At 39.1% G+C, this 19,863-nt stretch overlaps 2 protein-coding genes across 2 annotated transcripts in view; both read right to left on the bottom strand.

The window, feature by feature from the left end:
• Nucleotides 1-974: 974 nt before the first annotated feature.
• On the bottom strand, nt 975-6,089 carry FAM237A (family with sequence similarity 237 member A). The gene is made up of 2 exons (XM_060623192.3): nt 5,673-6,089; nt 975-1,656 (listed from the first exon to the last, which is right to left on the bottom strand). Exons 1-2 carry the CDS (start codon nt 6,082-6,084, stop codon nt 1,517-1,519), a joined length of 552 nt encoding a protein of 183 aa, XP_060479175.2. The 5' UTR covers nt 6,085-6,089; the 3' UTR covers nt 975-1,516.
• An 11,480-nt stretch (nt 6,090-17,569) lies between these two features.
• ADAM23 (ADAM metallopeptidase domain 23) overlaps nt 17,570-19,863 on the bottom strand; it is a 186,007-nt gene continuing 183,713 nt past the window's right edge. The window contains exon 25 of the mRNA XM_078450954.1: nt 17,570-17,661. Coding sequence (XP_078307080.1) covers nt 17,585-17,661 — 77 coding nt within the window. The 3' untranslated portion in view covers nt 17,570-17,584. The remainder of the gene's footprint in view (nt 17,662-19,863) is intronic.

Raw genomic sequence — 19,863 nt, forward strand, 5'->3', positions numbered from 1 at the left:
TTTGCAGTGCAAAGTGTAACTAACCACCTATAAGGTTTTATTATTTAATCAAATAGAAAATAAGCTAATTGAAAGATACTTATACTTACTGTTCTTTTCTTAGAGTTTAGATTGTCAGTAATGGTAATATAAAATATTGAAATATGGGGCGACTGCGTGGCTCAGTTGGTTGAGCATCAGACTTCGGCCCAGGTCATCATCTCACCATTCCGAGTTTGAGCCCCAAGTGGGGTTCTGTGCTGACGGTCTAGAGCCTGGAGCCTGCTTTGGATTCCGTGTTTCCCTCTCTCTCTGCCCCTCCTCTGCTTGCACTCTGTCTCTGTCTCTCTCAAAAATAAATATTTAAAAAATTAAAATATTGGAATAAAAAGACTCCTTGGGGCACCTGGGTGGCTCAGTCAATTAAGTGTCCAACTCTTTATTTCAGCTCAGGTCTTGATCTGACGGTTGTGAGTTTAAGCCCTTCATTGGGCTCCATGCTGGTTGTGAAACCTACTTAAAAAAAAAAAGACTGGGGCGCCTGAGTGGCTCAGTTGGTTAAGTATCCGACTTCAGCTCAGGTCATGATCTCGCGGTTCATGAGTTCAAGCCCCGCGTCAGGCTCTGTGCTAATGGCTCAGAGCCTGGAGCCTGTTTCAGATTATGTGTCTCCCTCTCTCTCTGACCCTCCCCCGTTCATGCTCTGTCTCTGTCTCAAAAATAAATAAATGTTAAAAAAAAAATTAAAAAAAAAAAAAACTCTGGGGCTCCTGGGTGGCTCAGTTGGTTGAGCGACTGACTCTTGACTTTGACTTGGGTCATGATCTCACAGTGGGTTTGAGCCCCACATCCAGCTCTGCAATGATAGTGTGGAGTCTGGTTGGGATTCTGTCTCCCCCTCTCTCTCTGCCCCTTCCCTGCTTGCTCTGTCTCTCTCTTAAAATAAATAAAAATGAACTTAAAAAAAAAAGACTCCAATAACGTCACTTGGGATCCAGAGCTTTTATTAATTTTGTTTCCATTAGAAGAATGCTTTATTTGCCATTGCATATGGTTTTTCTTGTTCTTTGTTTTATTCATTATTCAAAAATATTCTTTCAAACAAGATTTAGGTATTATAGACAGTCAGTAACTGGTAATAAATATAGCCCATTATGCCTGTACGTAAGCAGTGGCTACTGGCTTAGAAGTCATGCAGTGTATTCAAGTTAAATGTATGGCACTCCAGTTCACCAAGATCCAGCATCCCAGAACAACTGATCAGAGTGAATACAAACAATGTGACTCGCCCAATCCCCCGGTCATCTTTGGAAGCTATTTTAACTCTTTCAGATAGTGGGATGAGCTGGCAGTAAAGCCACCCTTTGAAGGAACATGCTAGCAGGCTAAAATAATGAAAAACCTTAAGTAGGTACGCTGAGAGAATGTGGCTTAATATTTACCTCTGGACATTCCCATTTCAAGTAATTAAATGATCAGGAGTCAAGGAAACAATTTTTTTTTAGTTCCAAGATACGAGTTAGCTCTGAGGTTAGATTTACTTTCTCTTTATTTCCAGGCCACGGGTGACTTTCCCAATGAGTTTAGACCCACTTCCGTGCAAGTGCATGCTTATCACACCTTCAATCAACTCTTTCTTCTTTAGGAAAGGTGTTCTTAGCTGCTGAGAATATGCACCTGAAAGCAGAGAAAAGGAATTAGTTGTTAGAGCACCAAATTATTCTCAGGTTAATTAAATGTCAATAAATTGGTTTTAAAGTTTGTTATTTCTGTCACTCTATCAGAAGTCTGTATAAATTTATTGCAGGAGTGTGCATGTAAATCTGTGTTTATGTGTCCTTTGCAGTTTAGTTAAATAACCTAAGTAAAGTATAATAAAGACATGTCCTTGTTAACTAAAATGCATGTATTAAGATATGTTCTGACTAAACAAGTAAAAGTGGTCATTATATAATTTTAATACAAAAATATACAGAAAAAACTTAAATTACACATAATATAATCTTTCAGAGATAACCATAATTTTATGCATACACACTTTATACCATAATTTAGCGAACCATTACCTTATTGTGCGACGTTCCAATTATTTCCACATTTTCTACTTTTATAAATAGCTTTGCAGTGAAGATTCATGTACTGCATGATTGGTTACATCTCTGAATATTTCTTTAGGGTAGAGTTCTAGATAAGTAATTTCTAAAGATGTTTCTAGGAAATTTCTTGGAGTAAGTAAAGTAAAACAAAAATCAAACATTGGTGCATCTAATTATTTATATTTCTGAAGCACTGTTTTCTCTAATGCTTGGTGTTTTACAAAAACAAGCACTAACATTTACCAGCTAGTTAGACACCAACTGCAAATATCATCAAATTATAAATCTGAATTTTAATGTTCTTATCATGAAGGAATGCAAAGACTCCCAATTTTTCTAGAACATACAAACTGCCAGTCTCAGGCAGGCAGGTTTTTTTTTTTTTTAATTTCTCTCACTGGCAAAGCATGATTTGTTGAAGGAAAGGGCCATTGGGTTTTGACACAAACAAGGATATACTTCAAAATCCCTTCATTTGCATTGAAGCCTTTACTAACCCATGAGTTAACGTCAAATCGGTCATTTTCTATTTGGAAGTTATCAGCCTACTCTTTTCCTAAGTCAATTAATAACTCTCTCCCTCCTTCTGCCTTGACAAAATCCATCATAATTTGGTGGTTAAGGCTGGTTACACCATTTTCACACCTTCTGTATATTACAGCATTCAGTTAATAACTCATCCTTTCTAGACAAACTAATAATGATCTTTTGAGTCTTTTCTCAAGTGAGAACACATCTAGACCTCAGAATTTTTGGAATTCTCATTTCTAGATTCCCTCTGTTCCTATTTAGCACTGTTATAAACAACTATAGTATCTAGGTCATCACCCAGCTCAACAAGCTGTCCTTGGGGTAAAGCTCTTCCAGACTCTATTGATTGTTAAATACATGCCTCTCATAAATTTCTTTTTTATAGAATCACAGAACATTAGAAAGGAGAACATAAAGAGACTTTACAGTTCCTCTCTTTCCACACCCCTCTTTTTCAGATGAAGAAACTGAGGGCTAAATAAGTTGACTGAGGTTGCATAGCTATTTAATATCTCTTGTTTTCATAGTTTTTGGCCCAATAGTAACAAATAGGATATACTGGCATACAAAATAGGAGTTTTATGGTTTGGGTTTTTTTTTTAATTTTTTTTTTTGTTTTGTTTTAGAGAAGGAGGGGGAGAGAGGCAGAGGAAGAGAGACAGAGAGAGAAGAATCTTAAGCAGGCTCCATACTCAGTGTGGAGCCCAACGCAGGCTTGATCCCACAACATTGGGATTATGACCTGAGTCAAAATCAAGATTCAGTTGCTCAACCAATTGAGCCACCCAGGTACCCAGGAGTTTTATGTTTTTAGCAAAGTATGATTCATAGCAACAATTCTCAAGTGTATTTAAACTATTAAACTTGAGGATATCAAAATAAGAACTCTCTTGCATATTATGTAGACATATTAGTTCTTCCCTTCTGCTCTGGTTGATTTGATTTCCCTGAGAACTAGAGAGACAAACATCTCTTCACCCTCACCCCCATCCCAACCTGGTAGCATATTAATCCCCCAAGGACAATAGAAAAAGTTAGTGGAGAATCCGTGCAGGTACATCCAGAGCCCCGCTGAGCCACTAGAGATTTCCGCAAGCCTCTTGAGATGAAATCTCGATGTTCCAGCAACTATTTAACTTTTAGACACGGTGTCTCCTTGACCCAAGACCCTCTTTGACTGTGATGATACAATCAAAATGGAAAGCTTTGTTTCCTGATCTGCAAACAGTTGTTTATGTCAAACATTAAAATAACTCCAATAAAGTGGAATGTTCCCTCCTGCTACATAGTCACTCTGACTAAAGTTTGCAGACCAGCTGAGTCAACAGCAACTCTGTAGCAAGATTAAAAAAGTGGCTTCCAAAGCTGAAGATAAATCTACTGCCTTTAAAAAGAAGAAGAAGAAGAAGATAGAAATGCTATGTTGAAATATGCTCCAAAAATTACATGAAGCTTCTGACTATTCTGATAGCCACATTGCAAGCAAGCAAACTGAAAGCTGCTTTAGAGAAAGACCTTGTGTGTGTGTATACTTATTCTCGTGTTCATCTGAACACAAATATTATTACATTCATTTATTCTATAGATAATTTAGTAATTCAAAGTGAGTGCAAAATATAAAAGATAAATATTGGTAGTGATTTGAGTATGACAACTAAATATGGTAAGAATGGAAGAAAGAGTCCTACAGTACAAATGAAGAAAATATACAGGGGTAGAGCATTTGACTGCAAGTGAAGAAAGTATGTAATTCTCTTGATGCTGATGTCTAAACAGCCTCTGTTTAAATAATTTTTAAATATTGGTAACCAACATTGAAAGATGCTTATTTTTGTATTTCTTTAGCAGCTAAGCTGATAGAAGAATATTTCCTCTAAATATGGAAATTGTTTTAAGTTACAATGACACTTGCCAAAATAATAAATTTATCTATAAATAACAGCAGAGGATTATCTGGTTTAGTGGATCAGCAAATCATAAGATTTTTAGTGAGGTTAAAGCAAACTAGATATAGAAAAGCTCTACAATCTCGGAAAAGTGTTGCTCTAGAAATATTACTGTTAAGTGCTGTTTTAATAGGGAAATTATAGGGATTATAACAGTTCTCACAATAAAATATACAAATGTAAATTTTATTTATGCCTCAGTTTTGCACTATTGCTTAAATGATTCTAAGCACCCAAACAGGGTTTGCTGCAAGGATTGCAAGCTCATTGGTTGAAACAACTCTAAAAATGGAACAAAAACAATATGAATAGGGCCAGGGTATCTATCTCTCAGCTTAGTCACAGGGGCTCACTTGCTCTAATTCTAATTCTATAAAGGATACTTCTTCTAGTGCCCCCAGAGAAGACTGTTTTTTAATAAAATATTTACACCAGTGAGAATCTCTAAATTTGTCAGAAGTTCCAAATTACTAAAAATTAATCATTCAACTTGCTGGAAGTTAATTACATATTTGAGATGTGTTCAAAAAGCAACGAGGAGTGAATCTGCAAGCTAGCCAATTTTTATGCCCTTTACTTCACCAACTAAGTACATTACAAGGAGCCTCTCCATTTACATGAAAGCAGTCTTTTTTTCTATTTAAAAGAGGCAAGAGCTTGCGTGCTGTGAATATTCCCCAGACTTACATTCAAATCTTCCCAAATCCATAGCATGCAAAGACAGGTTATGACTGCTAATATTCAGGCTAATCGCTTTATGCCTTTACGTTGTATTTTGAGAATCATGCTTTTCCTTACTTGCTTTTTTGACTCTTCTTTGCTGTTGTTTACATGAAGTATGAAAATGACAGAGAATCATGCTTTTCCTTACTTGCCTTTTTGACTCTTCTTTGCTGCTGTTTACATGAAGTATGAAAATGACAATATGTTGATACAAACAGCTACCATGAAATACAAAAGGCAGTGCTATCTTCCTATCACTCATGTGCTCTTGGGTTCACCCCTGAGAGGAATGTATGTGGCAATGGATTCCCCGAAAGCCATTTCCCTCTTCCTCACAATTCCTCACATTCATACTTCATTGACCCTTTCGAAAAACATGGGATCTAGAGTTCACCACCTTGTTTTCTCCCTGTGTGCTGTGGACGCACTGCTGAAATCTCCTCTTCCTTCCCAGCCAATTGCCTCCTTCCTAAGCCATGGTTCCTGGAGAGGACACAGTCCACATAGATGTCCCAGAAGAGTTGGGCCAGATCCCAAAACAGTGCCCCGTGCTTCAAGTTCTCAGATGACTTTAGGTAGATCATAAAATCCCAGAAACCTGAAACAGTGTTAGAAATTCGAGGCTTCCGCATTTCTAGGAGGAGCACTGAAGAAGATTCCCAGCACTGAGGATCAGCTTGATTAAGGGCCAGCAGGTCTGTCTGGCTATGGCAGAAGAAAGGAGACACACAGCACATTCCCACAATGAGCAGGGAGCAGGTAAGGGTCAAGGGGCGGTAGATCCCTCTTCTGTTCCCAGGATTGGCCATGGTGTTGAAACTGCACAGAATGGAAATATCTTATGAATCCTCACTTGATCTCCACTCAGTAATGAAAATAATTATGCCTTTAGAAACCTTGGTGTCAGCAAAGAAAATGCACCATTGTCCCTAGGAAAAGTCTTATCATACCTCCCAGATCATAAGCCCCGTTCTACCTAAAATGACTCATCGTCGAGCCAGGTATTGTAAAACCAAGATACTTAGATTAAAAAGTGTTTATTCCTAAGACATGTTCCTTTGTGAGATGAATAAGTGAACTTGTTTTTCCCGAGTACAGAGGAACATAGTTGAAAAGAATAGTAAGTGAAAATTTAAAATCTTGCTGCATGGCTTTAATTATTCTATAATATCTGAATTTAGCCTACCTATTTCTCATCCAGGACTCACATGCAATTAAGAATTTTAAACTATTTTACCCTTAAATGTTTTCTTATTCGGGGTGACTTTCAATTTTTTAAAACAAATAAGAATAGTAAAATGTTATAAATAAAAACAAACATAAGGTAGTGTGCTAAAAGTATAAGAACTAAGGGGCATATATTCAATCAATTAGAGTAGAATTAATAGACACTTTATTAATACCTAAAATGCTCTACAATTCTCATATAACTTTCATAAAGATGATGTTTTATCATTTCTTTCTTCTTGCCACAAATCTCAAGAATTTTAATGAAAATATTTGCCTCTCACTCAACTTTTCTGGCTCTCAAAGCCTGTTACAATACAATTAAACCACATACCACTTTGAAATTATTATGTTACACTTCAGACAAGTGCAACGAGAAACAATGTTCTTAAAATAATCTAAATTTTCTTTTTTCCAAGGAAACAAGCTTATCTTACCCTTTAAGACTACTCAAAATGTATATCACACTGAAACAACTCTCACATAAAGAAAAAACAGGAGAGTACATGTAGCTCACTTTTAGTTTTCCCTTATATTTCCAAACATTTTAGATGTTAGTATCACAAAGGCAAGCAAGGCACCGCTCATAGGAACACTTATGGGAATACATCTATCTTGGAATATGTAAGGAGGATAACACCTTAAGATGGAATCTGTCTCTTCTGCACAGCAGCAGAACATATTGAGGTACCTTGAAATCAATATTCCAGAACTGCCTTTGAACAAGGCATGGTCCTATTTGGAAGAGGTACGCGGAGATACGAGATTATTCAAAAATATTTCAGATCACTTACACAGGATCTCTCCGTGAACAAAATTATATTCAGTACGTCCTCCTCTCAACTAAAATGTCAAAGTCGAGTTGCCCCAAAGGCTATTTTTCCTTAGGGGACAAGTCCAAGTGTCAGTGGCAAGTTATCGGAAGAGGGCGGGCCGCTGTCCAGCGTGCTGAAGTTAGTGTTGTCCTGGACTCCCTGCCTGATTGCACCACAGCGCTCACACCGGCTCCTTTAGATTCCCTTCTCAGGAGTCTTTCTCGAGCCTGGAAGTTCCTCAACCCTGGGGTCCGGCGTGCGCCCCGCTACGAGCCCCGCGCTGTGCTCGCGGCGTCCCAATCCCACACCTGGTTCTACGGCCTCACCCACATCAAGGCGGAGCTGCCAAAGACCCGCTGTGTCTTTTGTGCCCCATTATTTTCCTTACACCGAGGCTCAACTCCCAGGTCTCAGGAGGGCACCCCTTCGCACTTACCTCCCTCTCTGGATTCCCTCGAGTGTATGGAGAGGAAAAGCTCAGGCTGCTCCCGGAGCGAGTGACGGTCCCCAGCCCCGGCGTCCTGAAGGCTACGGTGCCTCTTAAGCAGTGGGAGTGTTCGGCGCCTCTCCAAGTCTACGTCAAAGCGCCGGGAAACTGCCGCCACCTCTCGCCCCCAAGTCCAACTCCCGCACCCTCTTTTTCCCTCCCTCCCCTAGAGATCTCACTTCAGGTAACCGGCAGGCTTAGCCACACACGCCCTCACTGACCCTGACGCACACCTACCCTCCACCCAGTGGAACTGAGCCTTTCTGCGGTTTGGATTCCCGGTCTTACCTCGGGAGGAGCCACGCGAGGCAGGAACTGGAAAGTTGGGACCCAGCTCCGAGACAGTCTAGGAGTGAGTGGGGCTCCCTAGATTCCCCACCCTCCAGGAGCTCCTTGTTTGAGAATGCAAAGATGTGAGGGAAGACCCAGGACTCCCGGAGGTCGGAGAAGGCACGAGGGCACCCTGAGAGCGGTCAGAAAGGGCTCCAAGGGAATAAGGAGCCTCCTAAAAACGTCATGGGTGTGAATTTCTCTGTCTGTCTGTAGTCCTGGGCTGAGAGTAGAAAAACGCCCCTGGGGCAAGGATGTGAGTAGGGAGACGTTGCTGGAAGGCCCCCTTAACTGGGGACAGGACACCCCCATTACCTCTAGGCTCTGTGGCCTGGATCCCCTCAGGAGCCCGTGTTTTTGCTGGCATCACTTGGGCCAGCCCACTGTTGAAGATTCACCTCAGGGGCCCTGCGTTTTGCCTGGGACTCCCTTTGGTTCTCAACTCACAGCTAGTTAATACCTTAGAGAGGGACTAAGCCCTGTCAAGCTTACGGAGCTCTGCTGAGCATTAGCGTCTCCCTTCACTGAAACACACCCTGCCTGGGAGCCTGAAGCAAAAGTCTTAGCTTTGCAAGTGCTTCCAAGGTTTGCCCCTCGCCTGGAAACCCTCTAAGTGTCCTAAAAAACCACTTGGAGTCTCCATTAACTGAAGGCTTTTGTGTCAGCTCAATAGTATCCATGGTTACCTTCCAGAGGGGCACAGAGAGGAACCCAGGCTTATAGCAAGGTTTACTGAAGACAGAGAGAACTGACCAGCCACCCGAAGGATAGAAACAAAGTTCCAAAGAGGATTCCTGAGGGGTTCTGGGCTTTTTCTTCATCTCTGAACCTGGATGGGGTGTCCTTCAGTTACTCAATCTGTGAACTGAACATACTAATGCCTGCTTCTAATTGCACCCTAAAAGGTGGAGGGAAAGATAATAGGTGAGATCTTGGACTTGCTTCCTAACTTCAAGACGCTCTCAGCCTTTTGGAGAAGGTCATTAGAGAAACACAGGTGTGTGACCACAGAGAGAATCCTGTGGAAAGGAAAGGGAAAGGAGGGGAAAAAGAATGTATCTTTGAGGAAGTGACTGATGAGCTTCTTGAGGAAGGAGTTGTACAGGTATCCTGGGGCCAAAAGGGGATATAGTCTTCTCCAGGCAGAGAAGTCAGCATGAGCAAAGACATTGAGGGAGCACTCAAAGCAGTTCTGTGTTTCTGGGAGAAAAAACAAGGAGTGTAAAGAAAGAAGAGAGAACAGAAATTCTGGTTTGGGATGTGTTGACATTACCTTTGAAAACTTCGGTATATTAATATTCAGTGCTTGCTTTATGTTTCAGTGCCTTTGTGCCAGACACTATTCTAGAAATTATGTATGCAGAAGGAACAAAACAAAGTCCCTTCACTCATGGAGCTTACATTCTAGTGGGGATGGGGGAAGAACATTTATATATATTTTTAACTTTTATGTATTTTTGAGAGACAAAGAGAGATAGAGAACGAGCAGGGAAAAGGAAGAGAGAGAGAGGGAGACACAGAATCTGAAGCAGGCTCCGGGCTCTGAGCTGTCAGCACAGAGCCCGACGCAGGGCTCGAACTCATGAGCTGTGAGATCATGACCTGAGCCAAAGTCGGACACTCAATGAACCGAGCCACCCAGGCTCTCCAAGAACATTTATATTTTAATTAAAAAAAAATATATATATATACATATATAAAAATCATTATAATACATATAAATATGATATAATATATAATTATATTAATATATAAATATTATGTATATGTATAATGATTTGTAGTTCCGGTTTCTGTGTTGAACATTGAGTTTACAGCTATATATCAAAACAAACACATAACGAGCTAATTAAATGAACAAATAGTGCCATGTATGAGTCAATAATGAGAGTCTATCATTCTGAAGCCCTCCCCCCCCAAAATATATGTATAATATATCAGTTGTGATTAGAAAAAACAAAAGATCATCAAAAAAAGTAAAGCAGGTTTGGAAAAGGATGTGGAGAAGAGTTATTCTATATGGAATACTGAGAAGCACTTCCTGGTAAGGAGATATTGAGTAAATCCTATTAATGTGAAAGAGTGAATCATACATATACATGAGAAAGAATTGCTCAAAGTGGGATATAAGGGAAGCTTGGGAAAAGTGTGCTGTGAGAAGTGTTTTCTGTATTGTGAGAAGTGAGGTCAGAAAGGTGGTCAGAAACCCATCCTGGCTGCTCAGTAGAGCACAGAGTGGATGGGGCAGGGCAGAGGCAGGAAGTACAGTTGGGAGCTGATACAATAATTCAAATGAGATACGGTGAATTGAGTAGAGGTTGTAGCAGTGGAGTCAATGAAAGTAAGTGGATTCTGAATATATTTTGATGATAGGAAAAACAGGACTTATTGATGGACCAGTTGCGGGGTATAAGAAAAAGAGAGAAATTGAAGATGACTCCAAGTTTTAGGGGCTAAGCATCTGGAAGTTTGGAATTACCACCAGATAAGAGAGGAAAAGTGTTTTGAGGAATCAATATGAGAGAGGAACATCAAGAATTTGGTTTTCAAGATGTCAAGTTTGAGATGACTATCATCCAGATGGAGATGCTGAGTAGGCAAGGCAAAGGTGTGGACTAATGATAAAACACTTGGGATACAGCATTTAAGAGAGAAGTTTAGATTTGGGGTTTAGGCTTACCTGTAGACAATAGGTAAAACCCTCATAGGAAAGTATGTAAAGTGGGGAAAAGAATAGCCAGATGATAGAAACTAGGAAGTGCCAACATTTAAGTGATTGAGAAACGGAGTCAAAACGAACCGGAAAAGTGTGGTTCCTTAGAAGCCAATGAGACAGAGGTTTTCACAAAGAATGAGGAAATCAACCATATCACACAGATTCAGAAAAGGGGCCAATAAAATGAAGGCAAAGAATGTTCCATTGGATTTGAAAAAACAGGAGGCCACCAAGTTGCTTATTAGGAACAAATTTCAGTTGAGTGTTCAGGGAGAAGGAGTGGGGGGCTGAGGAGAAATGGAAAGTGAAGAAATGCAGACAGGCCCTGTGAAGCACCTTCTATGAAGTTGAGAAAAGAAGAGGGAGATGGATTGGAAAGAAGGTTGGAGGTTGGGTCTTTATCATGTTTCCAGGCTGAGGGAGAGAAACCACTAGAGAGAGAAGTCGAAATTCAGGAGAGAAGGACAACTAACAGTCTCAGAGGAAACGAGAAGAGGAATGAAAATAAAAACAAACCAGTGTTTTCCAGAAGGGGGCAAAGCTTGCTCTATGAACAAGGAGGAAGGCGGGGGGGCAGGGGACTCTCTCTGGATATCTGTAGGTTAAAAGGTGGGCAGCAGTGAAGAAGTTGAGATGGTGAGCGATGGTCTCAATTTTCCTAATGAAGTAAGACGCACAGTCAGCCACAAAAATATGAACGAAGGGAGGTGTTAAGAAGGGCACTTAAGAGTGAAAAGACTTTGGGATAATCACTGAAGATATGAGAGGAGATAAGAAAGAAAGAGAGACTAAAGAAAGTACTAAAAGTCCAGGCAAAGTTTGAGACCACAAATTTGCATGCATGCATGCCTGGTTTTTATGAGGCAAAATAACTTAATGAATGAAGACTATTATATTCTGTAGCCAAACTAGCTGGGCTTACACTGTATCTTTCTCATAGGTCATATTTCATTGATTCTTAGATGCATTTTTTTTAACATTTAACACCATTGAAATCAGAATGTGTCTATCACCTGATGGTACTTTGTAGTTAGAACTGCAGCATTTTCTTTTGCTTTTTTAAAATAATAGGATGTCTACAATTGACCGCATTCGTGATTTGATGTAATGTTATGGGCAACCTGACCTCTGTGAAACAGTTTTCCTGCATGTAAAATGAGCAAAAATGTCTCCTGTGGCTGGTGAAAATGAAACGAGATCGTACACGGAAAATACTCAGAATGGTGCTGCGTGTAGCTAGTACTTGAAAAATGCTGGTTATTATTTTTCTCCTGCGGTGTTCATCTGACCGAATGTAGGAGAAAAGAATGGTCATTATTACATTCGCCTAGTGTTAGAGTTGGGTAAATGCTGACACAGATGGATGCAAAGGACTCAAGGACTAACTTATAAAAGCAAGTTAGCAAAAGAGAAGAGACTGGGGTGGAGAAGGAAGACTAGAAGGAAATGGAGGCAATGAGAGGTCTCAATAAGGGAGGGAAAAGGCAGGTGTAAGAAGAATAAAGAAGGAAGGTACTGAAAGGCAGAGAGGCTCTGATCAAGGAGAGGGATATTTACATTTCACATTTTAGAGGTGGGACAGCTCTGAATTCTGAGCACAACCACTAAAAGGAGCGGCTGAAATGGGTTGAAGGTAAAGACCCCTGTGGTTGAGCTCCACCTCTCCTATGAGTGTGAACATCATGAACTGAAATGGTCGCCGCTATTTGTAAAAGCTGAGGATGTGTGGCATTGCTATCCCAGTGAGACGGCTTACAGCTCTTGCTAATAGGAGTAACGGCTTTAAAAAATACATTTTTTAAAAGTCTAGCTAGTATCTACTCATATCTTTTTTTTTCCTAATATAGTTACTGGGAACTGGAAGTTTTGACCTTCAGTATAACTTTTGCAGTGCCATCCTGGAAAATAATGAGCTGTAAACATTTCTCATAAACACGATTCACCAGCTTACACTTGAAAATTAAATTATTGAATATTTTATGTACTTATTTATGTATGTATTTATTTTAAATGTTTATTTACTTATTTTGAGAGAAAAAGAAAGAGCAGGAGAGAGGCAGAGAGAGGGAGAGAGAGAATCCCAAGCAGGCTCTGTGCTGTGCTGTCAGTGCAGAACCCGATCGATGCGGGGCTCAATCTCACCAACTGTGAGGTCACCACCCAAGCCGAAATCAAGAGTTGAGAGCTCAACTGACTGAGCCACCCAGGCATGCCTGAATATTTTTATTTAAAAGCAGATCCTAATGACTCTATACTCTGTTGTAATGTATATTCAGCATTCATTCCTTGGTTATCAGAGAAATCTGGAGAGATTCTTGGGAAGAAATATATGTCTTTTATCTGGGCCTTCTCATCAGCTTAATGATTGCAAGAGAAAAATAGCAGACTAATTCTGGAATTTAGATAAAAAGAAAGCCACCACCAAATCATTTGAATAAAACACTTTATGCTCTGTGTAACATATTAGAATGTTTATTCTGATATCTTATCCTTGTGACTTCATTTCCATAGACTAAACTCTCCCTAACGATGATGACTTTTGGTCAGCAACATTTTACAAAACATTGTTTCTATATACCTGGTCTCATGTGACCCTAAGGAAAACGTATGTTATCCTCCTCTTCCCCCATTTTGCTGTTAAGGGATTTTCCCTGGGTGACTTAGCTGGTAAGAATGAGAACAGAGAACATTTACTATCTGTCACTCTCTATTCTCTTCACTGTGTAGTCTATCGTTATTCTCCTCTATGTCCCCAGTACCAACTGGGAGGGAGGATATGGCGGGTCCAACTTAGAGAATCATTTTAATAAGCTATATCTGGAATCAATCTATCATATCATCATTCTGACTTGTTAAAAATATTTGGAGAACCAATGGATCATTTAAAATTACGTGATGCCAAAAAACCGGTTTGACTGGCATTTGTCATCCAAAGAGTTGTTTCAGTTTTATGCAGTTGCAGCCTTGGGCGAAAGAATGACTAGTTGAGAAGTAAATCGCAATTAGCTGAATGTGCCCCATGGGTAGATTTCCTGATTTTTGCCACTTGAAGCAATTCTCAAAGACATTAAAAAGGACTTCCGATTAATTTTAATGAAGTTCAAGAGCAGTTATATAGATAGTTTGCATCTTCAGCAGTGCATTAATTTGCAAATGATGGGGGCAGCCTTTAAGAATAGGGTGCTTCTTTAACATTTAGGATCAGATAGTAAAAATAATTACTTTCTCTCATTCTTTTATGCTTTTCCATAATGTGAAGATGGCAATAAACAAGGACAATTTCCTGGAATGCCCATTGGGGTAAGTGGATGAGTCATTCTTTAATTGTCATCAAATTCATAAGGACACATTGCAGTGAAGTAGTCAGATGATATTGGGCATTGATTCTAAAATGTGCAGAAAAGGAAAGTTACTCCGTGACACAGGAATAGTTCATTCATGTTTTTCCTGCCTGTACAAGTGAAGTTACTCTAGTTGTGATCATAGGCACAATGGTGGGTTTTTTAGAGGTACTTCTCAAGATCTATCCATCCTTTGCACATTCTTTCTAGTAGGTTGCAAAGCCAATAGGTATCCTTATGGCTTTGTCAACAGTTGAGTTTATCTCTTACAAGAATCCCAGTCATTCAAAAATGACCATTGTAAGTCCTGTCTTTTTGGGCTACTCATTTCCAAAGGAGACTACAACACCAGTGATTCGTTTTCAATTTGGTTTGTATACCAAAGCAACTATGACAAAGGTCTGAAGTTTTAGCAAGTTTCTTTCCCTAAGGCTTTAATTATGATAGAGTAGCAGAAAAAAAACCAACATAAAACCTCTATCTCACCATGTGTGGGAGGAGTAGAGGGGTTCACAGTCAAAAAGTCAGAGGTCCAGTGACAATCATGGATTTTTGTCCAGAAGAAAACATCTGCGAAAGAACAATAAGGACACAGACCTATATGTCGAAGGCATAAAAACATCTCACAGTATGAGCAGGGCTCCTGGGATGAGGAACTTTTCCTGACCCATGTGCCTCTAAGGGAGTTAGCTTTTCTCTGCCCCAGATTTTGTTCATACTTTGTTCTGCCACAATTTTGTTCATACTTTCATTATGCACTTACTATATTCTAATTCATATACATGCTTATCTGTCTCTCTTCACCTTCCTTCTCCCACCCAAACCATTCCTTCAGAATGGGGATCATGTCTGACTACTCTCTCAGCTTTAAAGCCCAATCAGTGTGGATTGAATTTATTTATGAGAATAGTCTCATTTTGAACCTGAGACTGGGGTAGTGAGTGTCATTTAACAACTCTGCATTGGTCATATTTCTTTCTTATGACTGGACAAAGAAATTAAAATGTCAGTCAGCCAATTTAGTTTTTCTTTTTAATTTTTTTACATTTATTTATTTTTGAGAGACAGAGAGACAGAGCATAAGTGGGGGAGGGACACAGAGAGAAGGAGACACAGAGTCGGAAGCAGGCTCCAGGCTCTGAGCTGTCAGCACAGAGCCCAACGCGGGGCTCGAACCCACAAACCGTGAGATCATGACCTGAGCCGAAGCCGGACACTTAACCGACTGAGCCACCAGGCGCCCCCAGTTTTTATTCTTTATCCAGTGCCCAAACTTTTTATCATACTTTTGCTGGATGGAGATATTACTTTGATTTAATTATAAACACATCCTCTGAAATGAAATTTTTTTATTGAAAGAGTATAATCTAAAAGTAGATGCTAAGTATGAAAGTATCAAATCATTTTCCTTGAGGAAAAGACATCTCCCATTCAATGACAAGAGTTTAACTTTCAGGCACTGGAAAATGAGAAACATGCTAAATCTAGTTTGAGATCATTTTGGTGACATGCTGTATTAGCTAGAAACACAGTAAGCTGCAATAACAAAAAACCTGACTACAGTAGCTTAAATAAAAAGGGATTTCTTTTTCTTACCTAAGAAGAGGTCTGGAGAAGTGTGGGTGCTAATATTACTTCAGTGACCAAAAATATCAGGCCCTACATTTCTGATTCCCTTATCCTTGCCTTGGACCCTGAGGTCAGCTGCCACAGCTCCAGACGTCACATCTGCATTCAAGGCAGGAAATAAGTAGAAGGATTGTTCCGGCCCAGCTACCTCCGTTACTTTTTAATCAAGAAAATGAAAACTTTCCTAAAACCATGGACTTAGCATTAAATTAAGAGGCTACCCCTAGGCCACATGGTCATTTATAGATGCAGGTAAGTCTGGGGAAAAAAAGCTCCAGTGGAAGGGGGTAAAGTACTTTGTGCAGGGAGTTGGGAATGGCTTTGGGAGAAGCAAACAGCAAAGTCAGCCCCACAAGGCAATGTGAACTGAAGGAAAATGAGGCAACTTTAACCCTAAATTGGGATAACTCTTTTGCTGCTTATCTTTTCTTTTCCTAGGTCTTAACTTCTTTATCTTAAAACTGGAAGTTTCACTATTATTCACTAATAATATTCACTTCTCTTTGAGAAATAGAAGATGCTAGTAAAAATACCGTGATGGCTGCATAAGCTACTTGGGGATACAACTGAAAGCCCCTTGTTTCTAGGACTTTGAGCAAGGCATTTCAGCTCTCCTACGCATCAATGTTCTCTGCAAATCATATGGGTCCAATTATATAATTCCAAAAGTCTTTTCTGCTTTCTCAATTTGTTATCGATGATTTATGGGAATAATCCATTGATGAAATAAATGTCTAGAAACATTGGATTTAGAAAATCATTGAAATTAAGAATTAGAGGTGGTATAATCATTATAGAGAGGAGTTAAACATTGCTATACCCTATGAGTAAGTATACACTTCTCAGTGTAAACACCAGAGTAATGCTTGCATTTGTACATTGATAAATATGTACAAGAATGTTCGCAGAGATACCATTCATACAGCAAGAAACCAGAAACGACACAAAATCCCAAAAAGTAGGGAATAAATAAATACATTGTAGTATAGTCACACAACAGACTATTTCACAGTAGTTAAAACGAAAGAAGTACAGCTAGTTGGAACACCGTGGATGGCTTTAAAAATATATTGAAAAGGAAAACAGAACTCCCAAAAGATTATATACAAATGCAGATACCCTTTTTATAAAGTTAAGACAACTAAAACCAAGCAACACATTTATTAGGAATATTTAAAAGAATATAACTGTGTGTTTCAAATGGCAATAAAATTATTATAGGAATCAAGGTAGTACCTACATTAGGAGGGAAGAGTTCAATGGACAAGACAGTTTCACACAGAGTTTCACACAGACAATGTTAGTTACTGTGAATGTTCTGACCATCACAGTGAACAGTAGATTCATTCTTTATATATATTATAGACTTTTAAATAAATAAGTAGGCAAGTAAATAAATACCTGCATACGAAAGTTCAATGGATTAATGAAAGAGTATATCAAGGACCAAGAATTATGACTAATCCCATTCTGTTTATGTATATTTCAAGCAAAAAAAAATTTTTTTAAGTCCATATCACCTATGGAAGGTCTTTAAGAAAACGACCTTGTTGAGCTGATGTTCTTCTTTCCTCAGATAAAACAAATGATGCAAAACTTCATTCACCAAAAAAAGAATTTCTTGGCTATTTAGGATGTCTTCTATTAGAGCACCTAGTCATTTAACTAGTGCTAATAAAACAAGGAGGGAAACTGGAAATATATAACACCCTGTCCTGAACTCCAGTCCCTCTTGGGATAAGCACACTCTATTCCCTTTGACCATCAGTCCCCATCCCTGTGCTCCTTCTCTGGGGTAAGGTCAGGACAATAAAATGTGAGGGTCCATCCACAGCATCTTCCTGAGAAGAAAGGAGATTGTTGAGATGACTGGATATTTACTATTTGAAAGCATGTCCTCTACTAAGTGCAATGAGAGACCATCAAGATATGTTTTAAACCACTCATAAACCCAGAACCTAGTGGGGAACATAGTAGATGAAGACAGGCAAAGAATAAGGTATTGAAATATACTGACGCATATGCCCAAACCAAAGCAATTCATTTGTTCAATATTACACACACACACACACACACACACACACACACACACACACAAACACAATGCCATTTGCTGTTACGGGCATGGGGGACATATGTCAATAAACAAGGTAAGCAAAATCTTTGCTTTTGTGGAACTTACATTCTACTAGAGAAGACCAAAAATATTTAAGTAAACAAATATATAAACCAGATAATTTAAGAGCAAGAGTGAAATATAGGAAATAAAATCATGTATTACTATAGAGATTGAGAAGAAAAACATGGCTTTATTGTACAAGTGACTTCAGTCCTCTAACTTTTTTAGGCCTTCAATCCATGGAAGCTTTGAGATTGCATTAGTACTCATTAGAACATAATCAGCCCCTTATGCTTATAAATTTGACTTGTATCAACCAAATTCAAGTGTCATTAGGCATACACATGCGAAACTACTGAAACCTACCAAGATATGTGGAGAGCATATGCGTCTTCACCAGTCAACCACTCTGCAATCAGGCTTCTTTTTAACCCTTCCCCAACCTCTTCCTTGAAAACCTTCCAAATAATAGGAGATCCACCCCTTTCCTAATGGCCAGCAGCTCCTGAAGAAGAGTACATTTCTTTTAGCAGGCTCCATGCTTCTGACATATCTGAGGGTTATATTCTAAGGGAATTTAATTATACCTAATTTACATAGGCACAGATATGGAAAAGCAGGTTATATATTCAAATATATATGTATATATAGATGTTTGTATGTATGTATGTATGTATGTATGTATGTATATGTACCTCCATCCCATCTTGGGATCCCATATTCAGATGAAGTTTCATACCTAACTAACATCTTGGGACACCCATTCATAGTTGACTTTGAACTAATGACCATGCAGAAAACTTCTAGACTCTAACAAAGATGTGACATCAGCCAAGGCATCGATTACGTCTTAGTGAGAAGTTTATCCCTTCCTGTGTATACATTTGTGATTGTTTTCAACTTGTAAACCTGATCCAGAGTTGCTATCAGAAAATTGACCACTTCTGTACTCAAACATGACATCTACCTTGGACGTCCAACATAACTTGCCATCCCCAGCAGAAAACATTGACTTTGGAACAAATTTCTTGAGCTTTCAGTTCAACACCTCTGGCTTACTAGGTAACAGGAGCAAGAGAATTTTCAAGGAAATCTATGATATGACTATATGACCATTGCATTAATCCATTTCAAGACCAGAAAGATGTCAGGCAATGACCCACATAACCAGAAGCATGTGTATTATTTTAACATTTCATCAAATGCCTGGCAGTTTTGGCAACACTGGTGAGCTGCTGCTTGTAAAGACTATTGAACATCTTGTTTATCTGCCTCAGTTGTAAATGTTTACGCCATAAAAAAACAGTAAAACTAAGGAGAAAATCAAAACAAACAAAACAAAGTTAAAGCCATGCTCGTATGCTAATAGACTCATGACCTGTCTGACTATTTTTGAGAAAAGTCATATTCACAAACATGACCCACCTCATTTCTAAATCACTATAGTTCAACCACACTCTGTCCAGAACCATGATCCCACATTTATCCCTTTTTCTAAAATGGTTCCCAGAACAAGCATTAGCCCCATGATACATCCTATAGAACAGGCTCTCTCATACTGAATAGGGAATTGAAGGCATTCTCAGGCTCTCGTAAAATCTAGACGGGGAGAAGAGTATTATGAAGGGCTGGGATTATTCGGTTAGGGGTGCTTCCAGGTTTTAAATCTTTTGTGGTGGGGAAAAAAATTCTCTTATTTCAAAAGCAAGATGTCAACATTATTTTTAGCTGTCAATCACATTTTATGCAAGGAACTTAGTTTTAGATATCGATCACTTTTTGTGCAAGGAATTCAAAATACATCTTTCTCTTTCACTATAATAAAAGTAAATATACACAAAGTGTTCCAACCAAACTAATTTCAGAGCTATTTAATTAACCTTCAAAATAAGGTTTTGCCAAACAAAGAGATGATCCATGTTAT

This window comes from Panthera onca, chromosome C1 (genome assembly GCF_046562875.1).
Source record: "Panthera onca isolate mPanOnc1 chromosome C1, mPanOnc1 haplotype 2, whole genome shotgun sequence".
NCBI classification, from domain to species: domain Eukaryota; kingdom Metazoa; phylum Chordata; class Mammalia; order Carnivora; family Felidae; genus Panthera; species Panthera onca.

Coding starts and splice junctions, on each gene's coding strand:
- FAM237A (XM_060623192.3), bottom strand. CDS start 6,084: ATGGCCAATCCTGGGAACAGAAGAGGGATCTACCGCCCCTTGACCCTT. Junction 1,657..5,672: donor GCACACAGGGAGAAAACAAG/GTGGTGAACTCT, acceptor CTCTGCTTTCAG/GTGCATATTCTCAGCAGCTA.